The 18774-nt window shown below is 39.0% G+C and overlaps 3 protein-coding genes across 3 annotated transcripts; 1 reads left to right on the top strand and 2 right to left on the bottom strand.

Annotated features, from left to right (window-relative positions):
- Positions 1-7648: 7648 nt before the first annotated feature.
- Positions 7649-8563, bottom strand: LOC117321440 (uncharacterized protein K02A2.6-like). Its single transcript, XM_033875856.1, has 2 exons — positions 8408-8563; positions 7649-8212 (listed from the first exon to the last, which is right to left on the bottom strand). Exons 1-2 carry the CDS (start codon positions 8561-8563, stop codon positions 7649-7651), a joined length of 720 nt encoding a protein of 239 aa, XP_033731747.1.
- Positions 8564-9489: 926 nt separating this feature from the next.
- LOC117321438 (uncharacterized protein K02A2.6-like) lies at positions 9490-11213 on the bottom strand. The gene is made up of 2 exons (XM_033875855.1): positions 11200-11213; positions 9490-10936 (listed from the first exon to the last, which is right to left on the bottom strand). The coding sequence occupies exons 1-2, from the start codon at positions 11211-11213 to the stop codon at positions 9490-9492; spliced, it is 1461 nt and encodes a 486-aa protein (XP_033731746.1).
- A 5771-nt stretch (positions 11214-16984) lies between these two features.
- Positions 16985-18091, top strand: LOC117321437. The gene has a single exon (XM_033875854.1). It carries the CDS (start codon positions 16985-16987, stop codon positions 18089-18091), a length of 1107 nt encoding a protein of 368 aa, XP_033731745.1.
- Positions 18092-18774: the final 683 nt, after the last annotated feature.

The raw sequence follows: 18774 nt of genomic DNA, 5'->3' as shown, positions 1-18774 counted from the left end.
CGAAGATGTTTTTGCAAGTAAATTATTTGAAGCGTAAGGCAATGGGGGCAGCCATATTTCATTGAAACAGACAGTAGATGGCGTATTGGTGAATGTGGCTACCAAATATGGTCATATTTCTCAGTCCAGTTCTTGATGGCAATAACCGAACATTAATGTTCGTTTAAAAAACACCAAATAGCTTACAAAAGTTCTATCAGTCCGTTCAGAAATACGGGTAGACAGTCCTGTTCTATATCCGTCTTCCTCCATGCGTCAAATACACCCATGAAATCGGCAACAACAGTCATCAGCGCCATGTCCGCCATATTGTATAGTATCAACTTCCTTTCCATTTGCACTCGGGACATCACTTCCTGTCCATTTGCACTCGGGATATCACTTCCTGTCCATTTGCACTCGGGTCATCGTGTTGTGCGGAACAGTTCGGAACAGCTCAGAACAGCCCACCCGAGCAGCCCCTTATGTGTTGAAACATTACTTACTAGCGTTGGTGTTCTTGTTTACATTCATTTCTTACAAGAGGTGGTCGACTGGAGAATACACCCCATCGAAGAAACCCAATCTAATTAAAATTTAGATGGCCATTCTCACTACGTTACATGAACGTCTAACATCGCATCAGGGTATTTCACTTTCAGGGTGAATTGTCAATTTGTCGAAACTGAAATAAACCATCTCGGTACACCATGTATAAATTCATAGCTATATGTTTTCTGTGACGAAATGACTTGAAACAAATTGACAGCTATGCACTCTGGTCATGTTAATTCGGACACATACAATTCACTATTATGGAAGCAGTCATTTGATTGGCTAATCCAAAAGGTCACCCCGACGTGACCTCTTATGGGATGTTGTTAGAGATTAACCGGGGGGTGGGGGGAGGGTAGATTATAAAAGGTAAGAGGCGGAGCCTTTTGAAAAAGTCTAGTTTTTAGCAGCTGAGATAACAGCTCAGACAATTTTTTCGGTAATTTCTAAAGTACCAGAAACAGGAAATATCTTTAAAAAAGATAAAAGGCATAGTTTTAATGCTGATGGTTATAATGGTGAAATAAATTACCGAACTAATGCGTTTTAGCACGAAGAACAAAATTATCTTAGTTTGAATCATTTTTAGTAATAATAAAACTGCATTTGAATCAGGAATATGATTTTATTAATGTGTCATTTAAAAAGATAATCTACTTATTCAGCTTGCATTCAATCTTATCTTTGTTTCGTTTTTAACTGCATATCTGCATTTTGCATTTACGGCTACATTGACCAATCACATACTTCATCTTGACCAGTAACGCCACCTGTCAAAAGAAAATTATACGGCTATGCCGAAAAATCAAATACAATAATTCATCAAAATATTGTGGATAAAGCTCAAGATTTAAAGAACAATTTTGTTTTCTTCAATTTTTTGATAAATTAATATATAATTAGAATCTACAGCACAAAAATCTGAAGTGAGATTAATTCTGGACAATCTGAAATTGCTCCCATTCCGAATATGAATAAATCTGACCTTAGGTGAACTTCCATCACCTAGAATATAAACACAAAACAACATAAGCACGTGCTACAGCACATGGTCAATTTATACACATGGATACAGAAGTCTCACTTACCTCATTATATATACTGCATTTTATCCAGGAATATATTATTCCAAAATAGTATTCCAATTAAAAGTGAATAAAAGTACCTAATGCACAACACCAAATCATGTAAATCTAGTTTATTCTATTAGAGTTGGCCCTGCAGGTAGGGCGTAAGAAGAGAGTTTCTTTCTTCGAGTTGCGAGTTGCAAAATGCGGAGTTGCGAGTTACAAAATACAGACAATGAGAATGATTTATTTCTTAAGGAGGCAAAATTGATGGCATCATTGAAAGGGCATCCAAATGTTTTGCAAATTCACGGATATCCAATGACTGATAACTCCCTTCTAGAATTTATGTCATTCTCTTTTGAAACACTCAATCTGAACAATGATTCTGTTTCAAATGTAAAGGATCTTTTGAAAACGTGCGATCGAATTAATGGCTTCGAAGGTTTTGAACACATGCCCTATCATTTAGCGTTAGATATATGTACAGGCCTGGACTATCTGCACGAGAAAGGAATAGTTCATCGTGATTTAAAACCCGATAACATCCTTGTGTCAAACCAACATTATTTGGAATGCAGGGAGGAAGATCTGAAGTATTGGTGGCTCAATAAACCAGTTGTAGCCAAACTTACTGACATCTGGGGAATCCAGATAATTGCTGATGCAAACTCGAACCTTATATAAAACAAGCACTTTAAATTTGATAAAGAGGTTCACCTGTTTATATGGCCCCTGAAGCCATTCTTAGACGCACTACACATGCTGACATTGGAACGCTAAAACGAATGGACATTTGGTCATTGGGTATGGTTACGTTCCATCTGCTTAATCCAGATGCGAAATATCCTTTTAAGCATTGAACTGATATTTCATGTCACCCTAATGAAATATTTATCTGTCACCCAAATTGTATTCATATCGACTGTATACTACCATTTGGTAACAGTTCAATGCTTATATTTACATTTCTAATTTTATTTTATTTACTGTAGCTTAAGACGCGTTTAAATTTGCCGCTTCTCCCATCACTGACATCATTAAGTTCAAATACCGGAACAGCCGAAATTTCCAGAAAGAATAATAAAGTCCCTCATGTCGTTATCAATAGCAATCACATGAAATGTTTTTTGCACAATTTGGCTTTATAGTATATTTTATAAACGTTTCTAGATATCTTCAAATTGTTCACAAATGCATAATTTCTGATTGTTTAAAAATAAAGCCGTTTTCCGGCGCAATGATATACGGTTAACATTTAGAAGTGATGCGGCGTTGAACGGGTATTGTACTGGACAGACTCGATTCCTCGGAAACACTTATGTTTCTATCGACTGGATATACGTTATTTTCAGAGGAATATTATCTCTTAAATTCTAAATGAACGTCGTCTTGAGAGTAGATGAAAACGATTCCAAGGATATTTCATTAGAAACATAATCCAGTCTAACCGGTCACATCAGTGTCGCTAACTTAGCAGACGATGTTCAACTTCACAGGGGCTCGATTTTGGAGTATAGTAGGCCTTTGACATCAGTGAATAACATAAACCACGTCGATACTGCCGATTTTTCGTAAGATTCTTTTTTATAAATGCTGGAATTTTAATGTTGGCGTGTCTAGCATTTCTGACAATTCGACAACGAACCCCTGTGTGACGACAGTGACAATTTGATTACTTCCTGTAGATCAGGAATAGAGCCTATCAATTTTTTTTTATTATAATATTTTACTCTCATAACTTGCGTTGCTTTTTTGTGTTGGTTTATGTAGATAAATGCTAGCATTCGAATGCTCTCTAGACCGAATGTAACTGGGGACCATTGTTTTAACCTACAACACCTGAAGCTGTATTCCTACACTGACCGAATCACTGTAAATTGTAGTATACAGTCTCATGAATACAATTTGGTTTACTAACGACATATAGGCAAATGCAACACAGAATGTAAATATATGCAGATGAGCACAACGAAATGTGTTCCTCCTCGCCAATGGAAGCGGTGAAAGACTGGTTAAGAGACAAGAAACCTTCCAGAAACCTTGAAAATATTAAGAAAAAGGCCTTTGGAGCAGAATAGTAGAATTATGTTCTGCATATAGTATGCAGAACATAATTCTACTATTCTGCTCCAAGTATGCAGAACATAATTCTACTATTCTGCTCCAAAGGCCTTTTTCCTCATATTTTTCAAGGTTTCTGGAAGGTTTCTTGTCACTTAATCAGTCTTTCACCGCTTCCATTGGCGAGGAGGAACACATTTCGTTGAGCTCATCTGCATATATTTACATTCCTGCCCTGCAGGTAGCGCGTAAGAATTGAAACTGGTAAATGTTTCAGGAATTGGTACGGAATTTCATCTGGCCCAGCTGCTGAATCGTTTGATCTTTTTAGCGATTCAAGCAACTCGGGGAGATCGAAAGGCTTGTGGTAACTTTCTGTGTTGGATGATTTGAAATTAAGACGTTTCTTTTCTTTGTCTTTTGTGAAAGTTTGGAATTTTTTGGAGTGATTTTTGGAGTGATTTTTGGCGGATGAGTTCTGGGCTATATTTTTAGCAAATGCATTTGCAATTTCAGATGAAGAAGAGAAGATTTGGTTATTGTTGATAAGATGGGATGATGGTGCTGTTTTTCGTTTTCCACTTATTTTTCATACCTGATCCCGTCTGTTTAGATGATGTATTTGAAGATATTTAAGAAATGTATTCCTTCCGGCTATTCTTTTTGTCGGACTTAATAGATCGCCGAGCCTTCGCCCTCCAAATTTTAAAATTATTCTAATTTTCAGTTGTAGGGGAAGTCAAGGATCGTCTTAGAGCTGCCTTTCGGCCGGATCTATTGATAAAAGATTCTTCAGATAAAAGGAACTTTGTAGGTTTTGGGACGGACTTTGGTATCGTTTTTGTGGCAATAGAAGTAAGAGTTTCAGTGAATGTTTTAATTGGGTCATCGAGGTTAGTGAATTTTACTACAGTAAGCTCCTCGTTGCACAGGTGTTGGAATTGGACCCAATCTGCTTTGTGCACATTCCATCGAGGAAGTGGTTTATCAAGAGGAGTCCCAATATTCTTAAGAAAAATAGGGAAGTAGTCACTCCCACATAGATCATCATTTACCCTCCAGTTATAATCGAGTAATATGGATGGATGGCATAATGATAGGTCTATGTGGGTAAGAGAGCCTGTAGCATGGTGTATATATGTTGGGGTATTATTGTTAAAAAGACACAAGTTGTTTTATCTATAAATTCCTCAATGCGTCTTCCTCTCTCATCTGTGTTCGGAGAGCCCCAAAGACTGTTATGCCAATTAAAATCTCCGAGAATAATGTATGTGAAAGCAATACTCGGAGGAAGATCAATTGAACAGATAGTTACTTGTCTGTGTAAAGTTGCACAGACAGCAACAGCCTGTAAATTTGTGTTTAACGTGATAATTCTGTGAGGAACATTTTTATGGACACCTACAGCTGCGCCACCTCTGTTTCCTACCGTTGCGATGCTATTGTAGAGCGAGAAATTTCTGAAAGTAATTGGGTTTTTAAGCATGACCTCCTGCAGACAAAATAAGGCAGGTCTAAATTATTTTGCTAAATTTTGAAACTCTTCTAAATTTGCCCTTAGTCCACGTATGTTCCATTGTATAATAAAATTGTTCGTATTGCTGACCACTATCCACGTTCGTGATGGACGCTCTTTGGACTGACAAGACTACTAGGTGTAGGCTGTCTGGAAACAGCAGCATTACTGTCACCAAACTCACTGTCGTCCGCAAGAGCGTCATACCTGTTATGACCGTTGATAGGGTCATCTGAGCCTTTGCTGGGTTTGGTGTTGTTTAAGGAAGGTAATCTGTGAGTAGTTGTATAATAGGGTTGGACCACATCGTCCTGCTCCTGAATCCTACAAGATCAAAGGATCGGAATAAAGGACGATCAGGATCACTCCTAACTCCTTAAGGATAATCAGAGTGAAGTAGTTCACCAGTTAAAAATAGATTTACGGCTATCTGAAATAGAACAGTATCATTGTTTCAATGACTATCATATTAACCGAAATTGAACAGTATCATTATCGGTGTCCAGTTAAGACTATATACCAATGTTTTTAAATAGAAATGTCCGCCATCAATAAAAAGACCAGTCTAGAAATGGATGTTATAGTTACTGAGAATCAGTGAACCTACAACAAAGGAGTATCTCCACCAAACACACCAGTCAAGATATAGGGTACTATAGTTACTGAGAATCAGCGCACCAACAACAAATTGTCTTTTTGTTTTCTTTCCTCAACCAAATTGATGTATCCAAATCTCGTTAGAAGTTTAGGTATTAGAAAAAAAAATCTCAGGAACAGTTAAGACATTATTATTTAAAATGAATCTGTATCTACCAAGTAACGGTAAACAAAGTTTCTGTTTGAGAAAGATGCTAACTCCGGAAGCTACAATCTACAAGCAGGTACATTTCTTCGCCCTACCTGCAGGGCAGAAATATATCAGAAAAGATGTCGTCTGCATATAAGGAAAAACTTTTTCAGTCCAAGAATAGTAGATATATTCAACAGCTTGCCACAATCTGTTGTAGAGGCGGGCAGCACTTTAAATTTTGAGATTGCTCTAGATGAACATTGCAAAAATAATTGTTTCAGCTACCAATTATAATAATAATACCAATTCCTTAACGCTTAAGCTGTATACCGCACCAAATTACTACATTAATATTGAATGTATTTGTTATTATGGTATGGATATAGAGGCTTTAAGCCTGCATCCATTATTTTGCTATTAAATGAGATTTGTGTTTTTCACTTTCAGGGCGAATTGGCATTTTGTTGATGTCATCGAAGCAAAACATTTCGTCACAGCATGCATCTGAAAGAAACCATTTCGGCACTGTATATAGCTATATATATTTTGGGACGATATGACTTGAAACAAATTGACAGATTATAAAAGCTATGCATTCTAGTTATGCTAATAGCACCGATGGATAACCTAGATCTATAAATAGATTCTATCCCAGTATGCTTTGCGCCGGGCGCCATCTTTTTCGGACAAACTAGCCGCGAACTAGCTAGGTAGGCTACGGCATGGCGTCGGTTTCAACGATAGGCTCGATAAAGAAAGGAGCGACAAATCACTGTGCATATGGGAAATGTAACAGTGACTCAAGATATGCAAGCAGAGAAGAAATGCAAGCAGTGTTTTTCATCAGATTCCCTCAGATGAAAAAGAACCCCGAGACGTGCATCCGATGGAGGAAAGCTTGCTTTCGTGAAAATTTCTCTGAGAGGAACGTCACCAAAGATACCTATATTTGCAGTTTGCATTTCGTAGGTGGAAAGGGCCCAACTGATGAACATCCAGACCCGATCCCTGCAACTGTAATAATAAGGTCAAGTAAGGTCAAGCTCCATTTGTAACACTGATTTAATCAGGATCATGCCAAAGCTTACATAATACATTATGCAATAGGATCCGTTTCCGGTATGATAATTCCGGAATGTCTTTATCAACATTATGTGACATCTCCCTTTTAAAGTTTTTAAATCAGTTCTTAATGGTTTATACTATAATAATTATTTGAAATAATAACCATGTGGTTAAAGTTATCTGACTTTAGCCCAGTCTTTGGAAATAACTAAACAAATGAACTATAATGAATAACACTGTCACTTAACACCAATACACTTCATAGTCATCCAGTCTGGAAGGGGTTTTGGACTGTCTACCACTCCTAGTTACATACGCGTTTGAATTTGTTGAACCAACAGCTGCAGGAGAGGTTAGGACATTTTCTTTGGTTTCACCTTCCTCACATTTAAGATCAATTGTGTCACTGTCAGGGGACACACAAGATTCCAAGTTATCAAGATTTTCCTGGACGACTTTTTCGCGAACTGGAATTATATGACTTCGATTCCTCCGGATGATGCTTCCATCTTTCCGTTTAACTCTATAGGATCTTGAGGATCCTGGGTCCTTTTCGACAACCTTAGCAGAGTGCCATTCCTTTTTGTCATCACTCTTTACTCTAACCCTTTGTCATTTACTAAGAGTTTCTTCCAGTTTTGTACCACGATCATAGTAGAATTTCTGCTTTCTTTGACGATCTGTGAAACATTCGCGCACATCGGTTAACACTTCTGGTTTAAGTAACTGTGCACTTACTGGAATGGGAGTCTTAAGCCGTCGACTCATCAACAACTGAGCAGGTGATCCTTTCTCATTGACAGGTGTGTTCCGGTACTCTAACAAGGCCAGATAAGGATCTCTGCCATCCTGCTGAGCCTTTTTCAACAGGTTCTTTACTGTCTGTACTCCTCTCTCCACCATCCCATTAGATCTGGGATATCTTGGACTGGAGGTTGTGTGTTTAAAGTCCCATTTTTTGCTAAAGACTTTGAACACATCACTTGAAAATTGAGGTCCATTATCTGTCATTACCTCATCAGGAATTCCTTGGCGTGCAAATAAAGACTTCAAATGTGTAATGACTGTTTGGCTTCGAGTGTCATTTTTAAGTAGGAACAGTTCTACAAACTTTGAATAGTAGTCTATGGCAAGAAGATACGTGTTGTCCTGATGCTGGAATAAGTCGAATCCAATCTGTTGCCAAGGTCGTTAAGGTATGTCATGTGGCTGTAATGGCTCACGTGGAGTTGAGTTTCGAAATTGATTACACGTAGGGCAACTCGAAACATGTTCCTCGATATCCGACGACATCCCTGGCCAAAACAGTATATCGCGTGCGCGTGCTCGACTTTTTTCAATTCCCATGTGACTTGAATGAACACGTTGCACCATCTCCTTGCGCATTGGATTTGGAATGATCAACTTTCCTCCCTTGAATAACACTCCATCACTTACAATGATTTCGTCACGATATGGCCAATATGTTCTAATGTTCAAGGGAAGAGCTGACCTCTCCTCTGGCCAGCCATCTTTGACCATTTCCATTATAGTCCTCATCTCACTGTCTTCCTTTGTAGCCAGTTTTTATTTCCGACAACTTCTCCGCTGAGACTGGTAAACTATTAAGTACCATGTGTACCTGAGCTTCAAGCTCCTCAGTGATACAGTCACTACTCTTACTCGTTTTCAGGTATGCGCGTGATAATTGATCTGCTATGTACATTGTAGATCCTGGACGGTAGGTCACACTCAGCGTATATTTTTGTAATCTCAACATCAGTCGCTGCAGTCTAGCTGGTGCTGCAAACAGTGGTTTCTTCATAATACTTTGTAGCGGTTTATGGTCTGTTTCTACTGCGACTTCCTGTCCATACACGTATTGGTGGAACCGCTCACAACCATAGACAATTGCCAACAGTTCTTTCTCGATCTGAGCATATCCTTTTTCTGCATCAGTCAGTGACCGAGATGCATATTCTACTGGTCCTTCTTCCTGCAACAGGACTGCCCCTAGACCACTCTGTGAAGCATCGACTGATAATTTGACAGGTTTCTTAGGGTTGTAGTATTTCAAGACTGGCGCACTTGTCACCATATCTTTCAGTTTTTCAAACGCCTGTTGTTGATGTGAAGTCCATTCCCACAGAACATCTTTCCTCAGTAGTTCGCGTAATGGAGCAGACTCTGTACTGTACCCAGGCACAAACTTCGCGATATATGTCACCATTCCTAAGAATCTCTCCAAGTCCTTTCTGTTTTCTGGCACTGGCATGCTGACAACCGCCTCTACTTTACTTTTATCTGGTGATCGACCTTCAGCTGAGTATGTGTGTCCAAAATATGTGACCTCGGTCAGCTGGATCTGACATTTGTCTCTGTTCAATTTCAACCCACTTTGGCGTATACGATCAAACGTTTCTCTTAGACGTCTGTCATGTTCTTCCTTTGTTGATCCCCATATCAATATATCGTCAATAATTGAGAGTACTCCGGTCGAGACCATCCAAGATTTTCCGTACCGTTTTGTGAAACACTTCGGGTGCACTTGATATGCCAAAAGGAAGGCGCTTGAACCTGTATCGCCCCTCCGGAGTATTAAATGTACATAATCTTGAACTTTCCTCGTCCAACGGTATCTGCCAAAACCCACTGCTGGCATCTAACTTACTAAAGAACTTAGCTCCACTCAGTCTGCTACTCACTTCATCTGAGGTTGGTAGTGGGAAATGTTCTCGCTTTATAGCACCATTTAAATCCTTTGGGTCCAAACAAATTCTTAGCTTGCCATTGGGTTTTTCAACCAGTACCATTGAATTAACCCAGTCTGATGGTTCATCTACTTTTTCTATAACACCAGTACTTTCCATTCTAACAAGTTCTTTGCTTAACTTGTCGCGTAACGCAACTGGAACTCGACGCGGTGGGTGTACTACCGGTTTCACAGTTACATCTATCTCAATGTGATGTTGATCTGGTAGACATCCGGTGCCAGAGAATACCTCGGAGTATTCCTGGAGGATACTGTGGTTAGTTTGCTTCACCTGATGTATGTATGGACTTGTACGCTGAATTAAATTCAGTTCCTCGCATGCCTTCAGACCTAGAACTGCTGGGGATTCAATGTCAACTACCATAAATGGTAATACATTAACTTTGTTGCCATAGCGACATTTTAAGTCAACTACACCTCTCACCGGTATCTTCTCTCCGCTGAATGTTGTCAGCTTAGACTTGCTGTTCTGAAGCTTGCTATAACTGTTTTTGACCTTATCATATATCTTTCCTGATATGACGTTCGCCTGTGCTCCAGTGTCTAGTTTCAGTGAAATAGAATGTCCATTCACAAATAATTCTGTTTGCCAATCAGATGACACCATGTCAATGTTCCATATAGAGCCTATGAACAGTTCATCTTCTTCAACAGTATGTACATTTTTTGTTCTACACATTGATGAGAAATGGTCCATACCTTGACATTTGTGGCATTTTTTACCCTTTGCTGGACATGGTCCATTCTTGTTTCTGTGTTCATAACCACATCGTGTACACTTTGATTTCTCAACCCGATCGCGATTTTGTCCTCGACCTCGTCCTCGATGAGCTGAGTTTGAACCATATTGTTTTGTTCCGGTTCCTGACGTTCCCGGTCTTTTTACCACATGTACAGTTTTTTCCTGTTCATCAGCGAGATCTTTCATTTGAGATTTAGACAATTCAGACGCCCGACAAATTGTAACAGTTTTCTGTAAGGTTAGATTAGGTTCACGAAGTAGTCTCTCTCGCAGATGAACATCCGCGATACCACAAACGATTCTGTCCTTGATCAGCGAGTCACATAAATCACCAAACTCACATGACTTACTTTTGTTTTTCAAATCTGTCACGTACTGGTCTATGGTTTCGCCCTTTTCCTGTGCCCTAGTGAAAAATTTGTGTCTCTCAAATGTCAGATTTTTCAAAGGATTACAGTATTCTTCAAACTTGGCTATTACTGGGTTGGGGTCATTTCCCGCCAATTCAAACGTGTTATACCCCTGTTATGCAACTAAATATGACGTAAGTTAAATTTAGTCACAAAATCTTTCTAACTCCGACTTGATTACTCAATCCTACATAACATTACTACTAGCACTATAGTAACACAGAATTCTTTGTCGCACTGTGTCACCTCCCCCTGTTACGGAGGAATAGTCATTGTCAACGACATGTAAAATAAATTATCAGATATGTCAATAGGTGGGAGTGGAGTTTGTTTACTGTCATACTGCACTATGATTGTCACCAATGTGTGATTTTAAAGGGGGGGGGGGGGGGGGGATCATCCCCCCCTTAATCTGCAAAGTACACATGCACCCCGGAGTATATTTGAAATGTAACTTAGTACTCGGACTCTATCTGCATTTAATACAGAATATGAGGTAATTACCCAATTGACCCCTTCCGGCAATAACACCACTTGAATTTATTCAATTATCAGGAAGTCTGGACACCCCCCACCCTACCCCCACCACCTGGAATTTGCAAAAGAAAATTTAATGTACCATACACCATGAAGTATTCTTTGATATCTAAAAATCCGACAATTTTTATTTTGTAGGTTGCAAGACTGTCCAAAAAGCGAAGACCTAATGTAAATGCACGTAGAAGGCTTGCAATGATCAGAAGTCCAAATGTACAGCAAAACAGATCAAATAATGATGCAAACAAAAGGGAAGAGGTTACAAACATATTGCTCTCACTGCATGGTTCATCACCAATAGTAAGTATTCTGATGGTTTCTGTGATATTTATTTCATTGCAATACAAATGTACATACTTAACCTAGTGCTCCAGATAGTGGGAGTAAAGGAGTAAGTTACATGAGATTTAATGAAATATTCCCAAATTTTCATAATTGGTACATGTAGTAGGATACCGAAATCAATGTGCAAGTACTGCTGTGTTAACATCCAATTCATATCCTTAGAATGAAAATACTCCCTTTTTTAGTGTACTACATTTGTATTTTGTATCAGTCTGTACATGTACTCTCATAATATTTGGCAGTACTATAACTAGTACTCCGTGATTTAATTTTAGAGAGTACAGTACTCCTAAGGCACAAAACAATTATCTGCACTGCTTAACCTCTGTAAAGTGACCACGTGCTTGTAAGGTGTATTTTATATATTGAAGTTAATTCCCTTTATATAACATATACATGTATGTACATTTGTGTATTTTTTTCCCCAGACAAATTATGGAATAAGTGGTGAAGAGGACAAAGAAAATTCAGATTTTGATGTTATTGCAGATGAACAAAGAAATAAGAAGCAATGTTGCCTTGATATTAGAAATGTAAGAACAGTTAGTATGAATTGTTTTAATCAAGTGTAGGCATATGGACATATAAATTAAGTAGAACAAATATTTCAACAAATACAGTTACACTATGAGTTTGTACTTTAAAACTAGTTATTGGTTTTATATTTCCATTTTAATTATAAATAAGTTGTACCTTACAGCTAATTACATGTACATGACTAAATCTTAGAATTGAATGTCCAAAATAAACTGCATTACCATATTCCACCTTGCAACGTTAACACATTTATGTTATTACTTAAAGACTGCTATTCATGTTTATTTCTTTTTCCCCATTCAGAGTCCCCCAACACATGAAATTCAGACACAGACACCATTACGACTGACCTTGGATGTGAACGAGTCCCTTAAATTAAAGATGGATAACTACAGATTACAGCAAGAACTTCATCAAGTCAACAAACAGTGTGCACGTGACTCATTTTGCCTGGAGGAGGTACAGGATGATGACAACAAAATGCGTTTTTATACGGGATTGACATTTGCCCAGTTTCTGTGTTTGTGGAATTTTTTTAGGGACTGCAGTGAATTCACTCTCTAGAATAAACTATCCAAGGAAGTACGAAGAAACTCCCTCAAAATCTAGACGGAAACTTTCTCCTCAGAATGACTTATTCCTGACACTGATTAGACCGTCTTGGATTATTACACCAGGATTTAGCCTACCGTTTTAACATTTCAGTTGCTACTGTGCATGATGTTGTGACCACATGGATACAGTTTTTTGTATCTTCAATTCAACCGGCTGAGACATTTGATGTTTGCTTCTCGAAAGAAAACAAGGAAACATCTTCCACGAAGTTTTAAGAACTATAAGAATGTACGTGTGATTTTAGATGCCACAGAGTTTTTCACCCAGGCTCCACGTAATTATGAGCAGCAGGGAAACATGTACTCAAATTACAAAAATCACCGTACATGTAAAGTGCTTATTGGAATTACTCCATCTGGTGCCATTTCTTTTGTGTCCGATGTTTATGAGGGATGTATTTCGGACAAAGAAATCCTCAAACAGAGTGGTCTTTTAGACAAACTACATCCTGGTGATCTGGTGATGGTTGGCCGTGGATTTAATGTACGAGATATTTGTTAGAAAAAGGTGCAGATATTGTAATTCCACCATTTTTAGGTGGACGTAAAAGTCTTACACCAAAGGAGGAAGCAGAGACACGAACAATAGCTAAACTTAGAATTCACGTTGAGCGCGTCATTGAGAGAATGAAGAAATACAAGATATTGAAAATAATTGTTCCATTGAATACTCTGTCTACATTTTCACAAACTGTGTTCGTTGTCGCATGTTTGGTTAACTTTCAAAAACCTATTGTGAAGTAAGTTAATGGGAAGTTGTGATTCCATGGCTCGTTTTCAAAGTGACATTGTACAACTGCATACATGTATCCGTATTTATAGATACATAAATTATTGTCCTTGTAGATTGTTATTTCCTTTCATTTGGTAAATGTAATATCCAATTTGTAACACATTTTTTTCATATTATATAACAAATTACAAAGTAATAGTATGTGCACTTTACATTTTATTGGTTTTGTACATATTTAAAGTGACTTTCATTTAAATTTACTTGCAAGAAAATGATGAAAACATGTTACAATTCATACATGCTGTCATTACTGATAAGTGTTACATGTAGTTCATCACTGACAAAGGGAAAATGAAGAAATTTTGAATTATGGCTTTAAACAATGTACAACACAATGTATATAAATGGGTTTTTCTTAGGCCAAAAAAAAAAAATTTGTGAGTTTCCTATTCCTTACCCTGGCCTATTGATCTTGCTGACCCTAAACATTGTATAGCCAAATATGATCAAACACTGTTAAAGTCAGAACTTTTCCTCTTCATAGCCTTTGTACAAATGTTTTGGAAAAATAAATAATTTCCCTATAGCTACCTTACCTACCTACCCTATTTAGTTTTGAAATGAAATAGGAAACCCACATTTTTTAGGTCACCTGAGACAAAGTCTCAAGTGACCTATTCTAATCCCCTTTTGTCCGTCGTCGTGCGTCGTGCGGCGTGCGGCGGGCGTCGTGCGTCCGTAAACAATTTACATTTTCGATTTCTTCTCCAAAACCCCTAAACTAAATTCAATGAAATTTGGCAGGAAGCTTCTATGGCTAAAGGTCAACCAAAATTGTGAATTATATGGTCCCCGCCCCCAAGGGGCCTGAGGGGCGGGGCTAAAAAGGGTCAAATTGACGAAAACTTAAACAAATCTTCTTCTCTACTCTCAGATATAGTGGAATCAAACACTCTTCATAGATGGAAGGGTCTTAATGTGCTTTACCAAAATTGTGAATTTCCTGACCCTGGGGTCTCAGGCTTGCCCCTGGGGAGGGGGTAAACTTTACTATAGTTTATAATGGGAAATCACATTTTTGGCCATTATTTGTGTGATTTCTATTGGACTTCATTCTGATTTGGTTAACATTATCAGCTTTGGATGGCAGTGTGATGGTATGCACATGTTGGCCCTGACTGACCCCCAGAGGCTGATGGGCGGGACTAAAAAGGGTCAAATAGACTGAAATTTCAAAGATCTTCTCAAGACCCAATTAAGACAGAATCAAATACTCTTCATAGGTGGAAGGGTCTTATAGTGCTTTACTAATGTAATGAACTTCATGACCCTGGGGTCACAAGTTTGCCCCTGGGGAGGGGGTAGATTTTACTATAGTTTATATAGGGAAATCACATTTTTGGCCATTATTTGTGTGATTTCTATCGGAATTCATTCTTACTTTGTTAACATTATCAGCATTGGATGACAGCTTAATGGTATACACCTGTTGGCCCTGACTGACCCCTAGGGGCTGATGGGTGGGTTCAAAAAGGGTCAATTAAATTAACTGAAATATTCAAATCTCAGGTGACCGTTAAGGCCGATGGGCCTCTTGTTTTATTTGGCCTTACTCAGAATGCATTTATACATTCTTGTTGGCATCAATTTTTTCAAAATAATTACACATAATAATGTCCGATATTGCACCATTTTCATAATAATTTAGATATGTACACGTTTTACAGTATTGTACAGTAATGTCAAAATATATATATTGTATGTACATGCAACAGAATTGATCATAATGCAAGTCATTAAAAATAAATGCATACAATTTTCAATGTTCTAAATGTTTCGGAGTTTTGTCTGGAGATCCCAACATCAATTTTTTGCAATATACTCTAAATGTCTATGTATTTATCCCAATATAAGCCATTAATTTAAGCAGTATTACTTTCAAAATAAAAGTTTTGTCAAAATATTATAGTTCTTTATCAATAAAGAATTTTAAGCTACATGTACCATGTAAATGCACTACCATGTGAATGTGCATTTACATGTACCTATCCTAATTAAGTGTAGGAGGATAAAGAGATGGGGGTCTTATATTGGGATAAACATGTATATATTTACAGTAGTACACAGTACCTATAACTGTTATTATAATAAGCAACATGTACCGGTATTGTATACACATGTACCTGCATACCCGTACATGTAAATACAAGTGTTTTTTGTTCAATTATTTAATTACATGTGGATTTCACACATATATATCCACATTATTCAATATCAAACAAAAAACCTGCAACAAATATCAACATACAGATAAAATCTCAACGTACAGATAGAGTCCACAAGATGGAAAATGGACTAATTATGATTGAAATTTTATTGGTTTGAGCTCCCTCGGAATTCGTTTGAGGAAAAATTCTGGTACCAAATAATGTTTGTGAAATGCCTGCAATGGTGTGGTCAGGAAAAATTCTTTCTACAGACATACCAAGAGGAGACCACACTACAAAGTCACAAAATGGTTTTTCACATATATGCAGTTGCATTTGTACTTGGTAATAATAACTGTGGGATCTCTTTAATGCTAATGTTCCATCGTCAAGGCAATTACAACAGAAGTTATTTTTCTGTTTAGTAGAAAGCTCTTTTCCTGCATTTTTAGGATGAAAATTCTTGAGAACATAGGGACATTTTATCTCCAGCAGTCCTGTTGAATTGTCGGATTGCTTAATACTTCCGGGAGGATTACTACCTTGCCGTGGTCCGGAAGCTTGAGTGTTTCAATGAAACTTTGGGCTTTGCTGGCCAGAGCTTTATAAGTTCTTGTTAGGTGAAACCATGTCAGAGAGGTCAAAGTTGAGGAACCAGACCAAAAGTAATCTAACCCAGTAGCTCAAGTTTGAGCCAAACCGTTTGCCGTGGTTTGCGTCCCGTAAATCCGGGGAAGAAGGTCCTGGTGGTTGAGTAGTTTGGATGTTGATTATAAATCATGCCAGTCTGCAACACACGACTTTGGCTTCAGACTCGGACTAGACGGGTGGCGATATGGTCCCTGTATTTCCAATCGGCTGGTCACGTCTCCAGACGACAGTGGCTTAGGGGCAATCGTGAGAGAACCAAACTGCTGCTTTGGAGAACCAAACTGCTTCCTTCTCTTTCGAGTATACTATTTTATGTAACCCTGACACTTTCGACACTGGAAACCCGTGCAAACAAAAGTGTCCCCTAGTTGGGCTCCGTGGTGGGTGGGGACAAAAATAGTGAACAATTTCTACATACATATGGGTACAAACGATAAAAAGGACATAAAACGCAAAGGCGAGTCATCAAACACAACAGACACAGCACAAACAAAAACAATACCTAGTCAAACCCCACAAACAATACCAAATCAAACCCAAACTTCGACCATAACTACATCTGGAACTGGAGCCTCTCCGTTGTTCCCTCACTTCCTAACCATGTCCTCCAGAGATAAGGGTAGGAAAACTTCAGAGTTATCACCCATCCTGTTGAGGAAGGGAATTCAGGGAATAGCGGGTGAGGTAAAATCCGTAAGGCCAATGAGATCTGGTGTTCTCCTCATTGAGGTTTATCGCCGTCAACAGGCGGTGAATCTCATGGGTACTTCCAGTTTTGCCGGTCTCAATGTCGAGGTGAAGCCCCATGCTTCACTGAATTCTTCAAAGGGGGTAATCAGGTGCCCCGCATTGAAGAACGACTCCGAGACCGACATACTGGAGTACTTCCAGCATGTCGAGAACATCCATGTCTCAGAGGTTAGGCGGATCCGTTCCAGACGAAATGGCCAAACAATCAATACCAACACATTCATTCTCACGTTCGGAGTGCCGCAGCTACCTCAGACGGTAACTATAGGTTACCAGAGGTACGGTGTCTCCGCCTACATCCCCAACCCTCTGCGATGCCGTGACTGTCAAAAGTACGGACATCACGAGGACAGATGTGGACGGAACACTGTCTGCGAAAACTGCGGACGTGAAGGCCACACAGACAACGACCAATGCAACATTGTTGGCAAACATTGCATAAACTGCCAGGGTAACCATGCGGCCTCATCTCGAAACTGTCCTGCCTGGAAGAAGGAGAGGGAGATCCTCCGGTTGAAATATACCGAGAATATTTCCTTTCCTGAAGCCAGGAGGATTGTCGAGAGTAAGGACAGCACAAACCCCACGTTTGCCACAATTGTAAAACAGTCGACAGCACGTACCATCTCGGTGAAGGATGCCTCTATCCAAGCATTTGAGGACCAGTCTGCCTGGGGTCCAGATGCTCCCGAGATGGCAAACCTACCAAAATACAAACAATTATTTGGAAGAGCCTCACGCTGGAGTGCCACCCCCAAACCCCTCAAAACCCATTAAACACACCCCACCACAATCGAACCATCACCATCGACTACAAAAACCAACACAAACGAACGAAAATCTAAGGTAGGTGCCGACCACCATAGACGACGAACTCTGTCACAGCCGTCGGTCGACACCTCCCGAATTACCAAACGACCTGCCACTACACCCCCTCAAGACCAAAGAACACCAAAATCTAGGGTTCGGATCAATAGGCATCCCTCCCTAAACAACAAACCGGCCAAGGGTTCAGATGACCCTATCCTTGGCTACAACAGGTATGGCGTTCTTATGGACGACAGTGAACAGCATATCACCAACGTTGCTGTTACTAGACAGCCTACACCAGGCAGCCCTGTCAGTCCGAAGAACGACCAGCATGAACCAGGATAATGGCCAACAATAACAACACGATCATACAATGGAATATACGCGGACTACGAGCAAATATAGAAGAGTTTCAAAATCTATCGAAAGAGTTTAGGCCTGCCTTATTTTGCCTACAGGAGGTCATGTTAAAAAACCCAATTACCCTTAGAAATTTCTCGCTGTATAATAGCACCACAGCTATAGGAATCAAAGCAGCAGGAGGGGCAGCTGTAGCTGTGAATAAAAATATTCCTCACAGAATGATCACGTTAAACACAAATTTACAGGCTGTCGCTGTATGTGCAACTTTACACAGACAAGTAACTGTC

The sequence above is a fragment of the Pecten maximus genome, unplaced genomic scaffold, assembly GCF_902652985.1.
Source record: "Pecten maximus unplaced genomic scaffold, xPecMax1.1, whole genome shotgun sequence".
NCBI classification, from domain to species: Eukaryota; Metazoa; Mollusca; class Bivalvia; order Pectinida; family Pectinidae; genus Pecten; species Pecten maximus.
Note: the sequence above shows the minus strand (reverse complement) of the source record. Positions and strands in the feature narration are given on the sequence as shown.

Coding starts and splice junctions, on each gene's coding strand:
- LOC117321440 (XM_033875856.1), bottom strand. CDS start 8,563: ATGGAAATGGTCAAAGATGGCTGGCCAGAGGAGAGGTCAGCTCTTCCC. Junction 8,213..8,407: donor ATCCAATGCGCAAGGAGATG/GTGCAACGTGTT, acceptor CCTTGGCAACAG/ATTGGATTCGACTTATTCCA.
- LOC117321437 (XM_033875854.1), top strand. CDS start 16,985: ATGGGTACAAACGATAAAAAGGACATAAAACGCAAAGGCGAGTCATCA.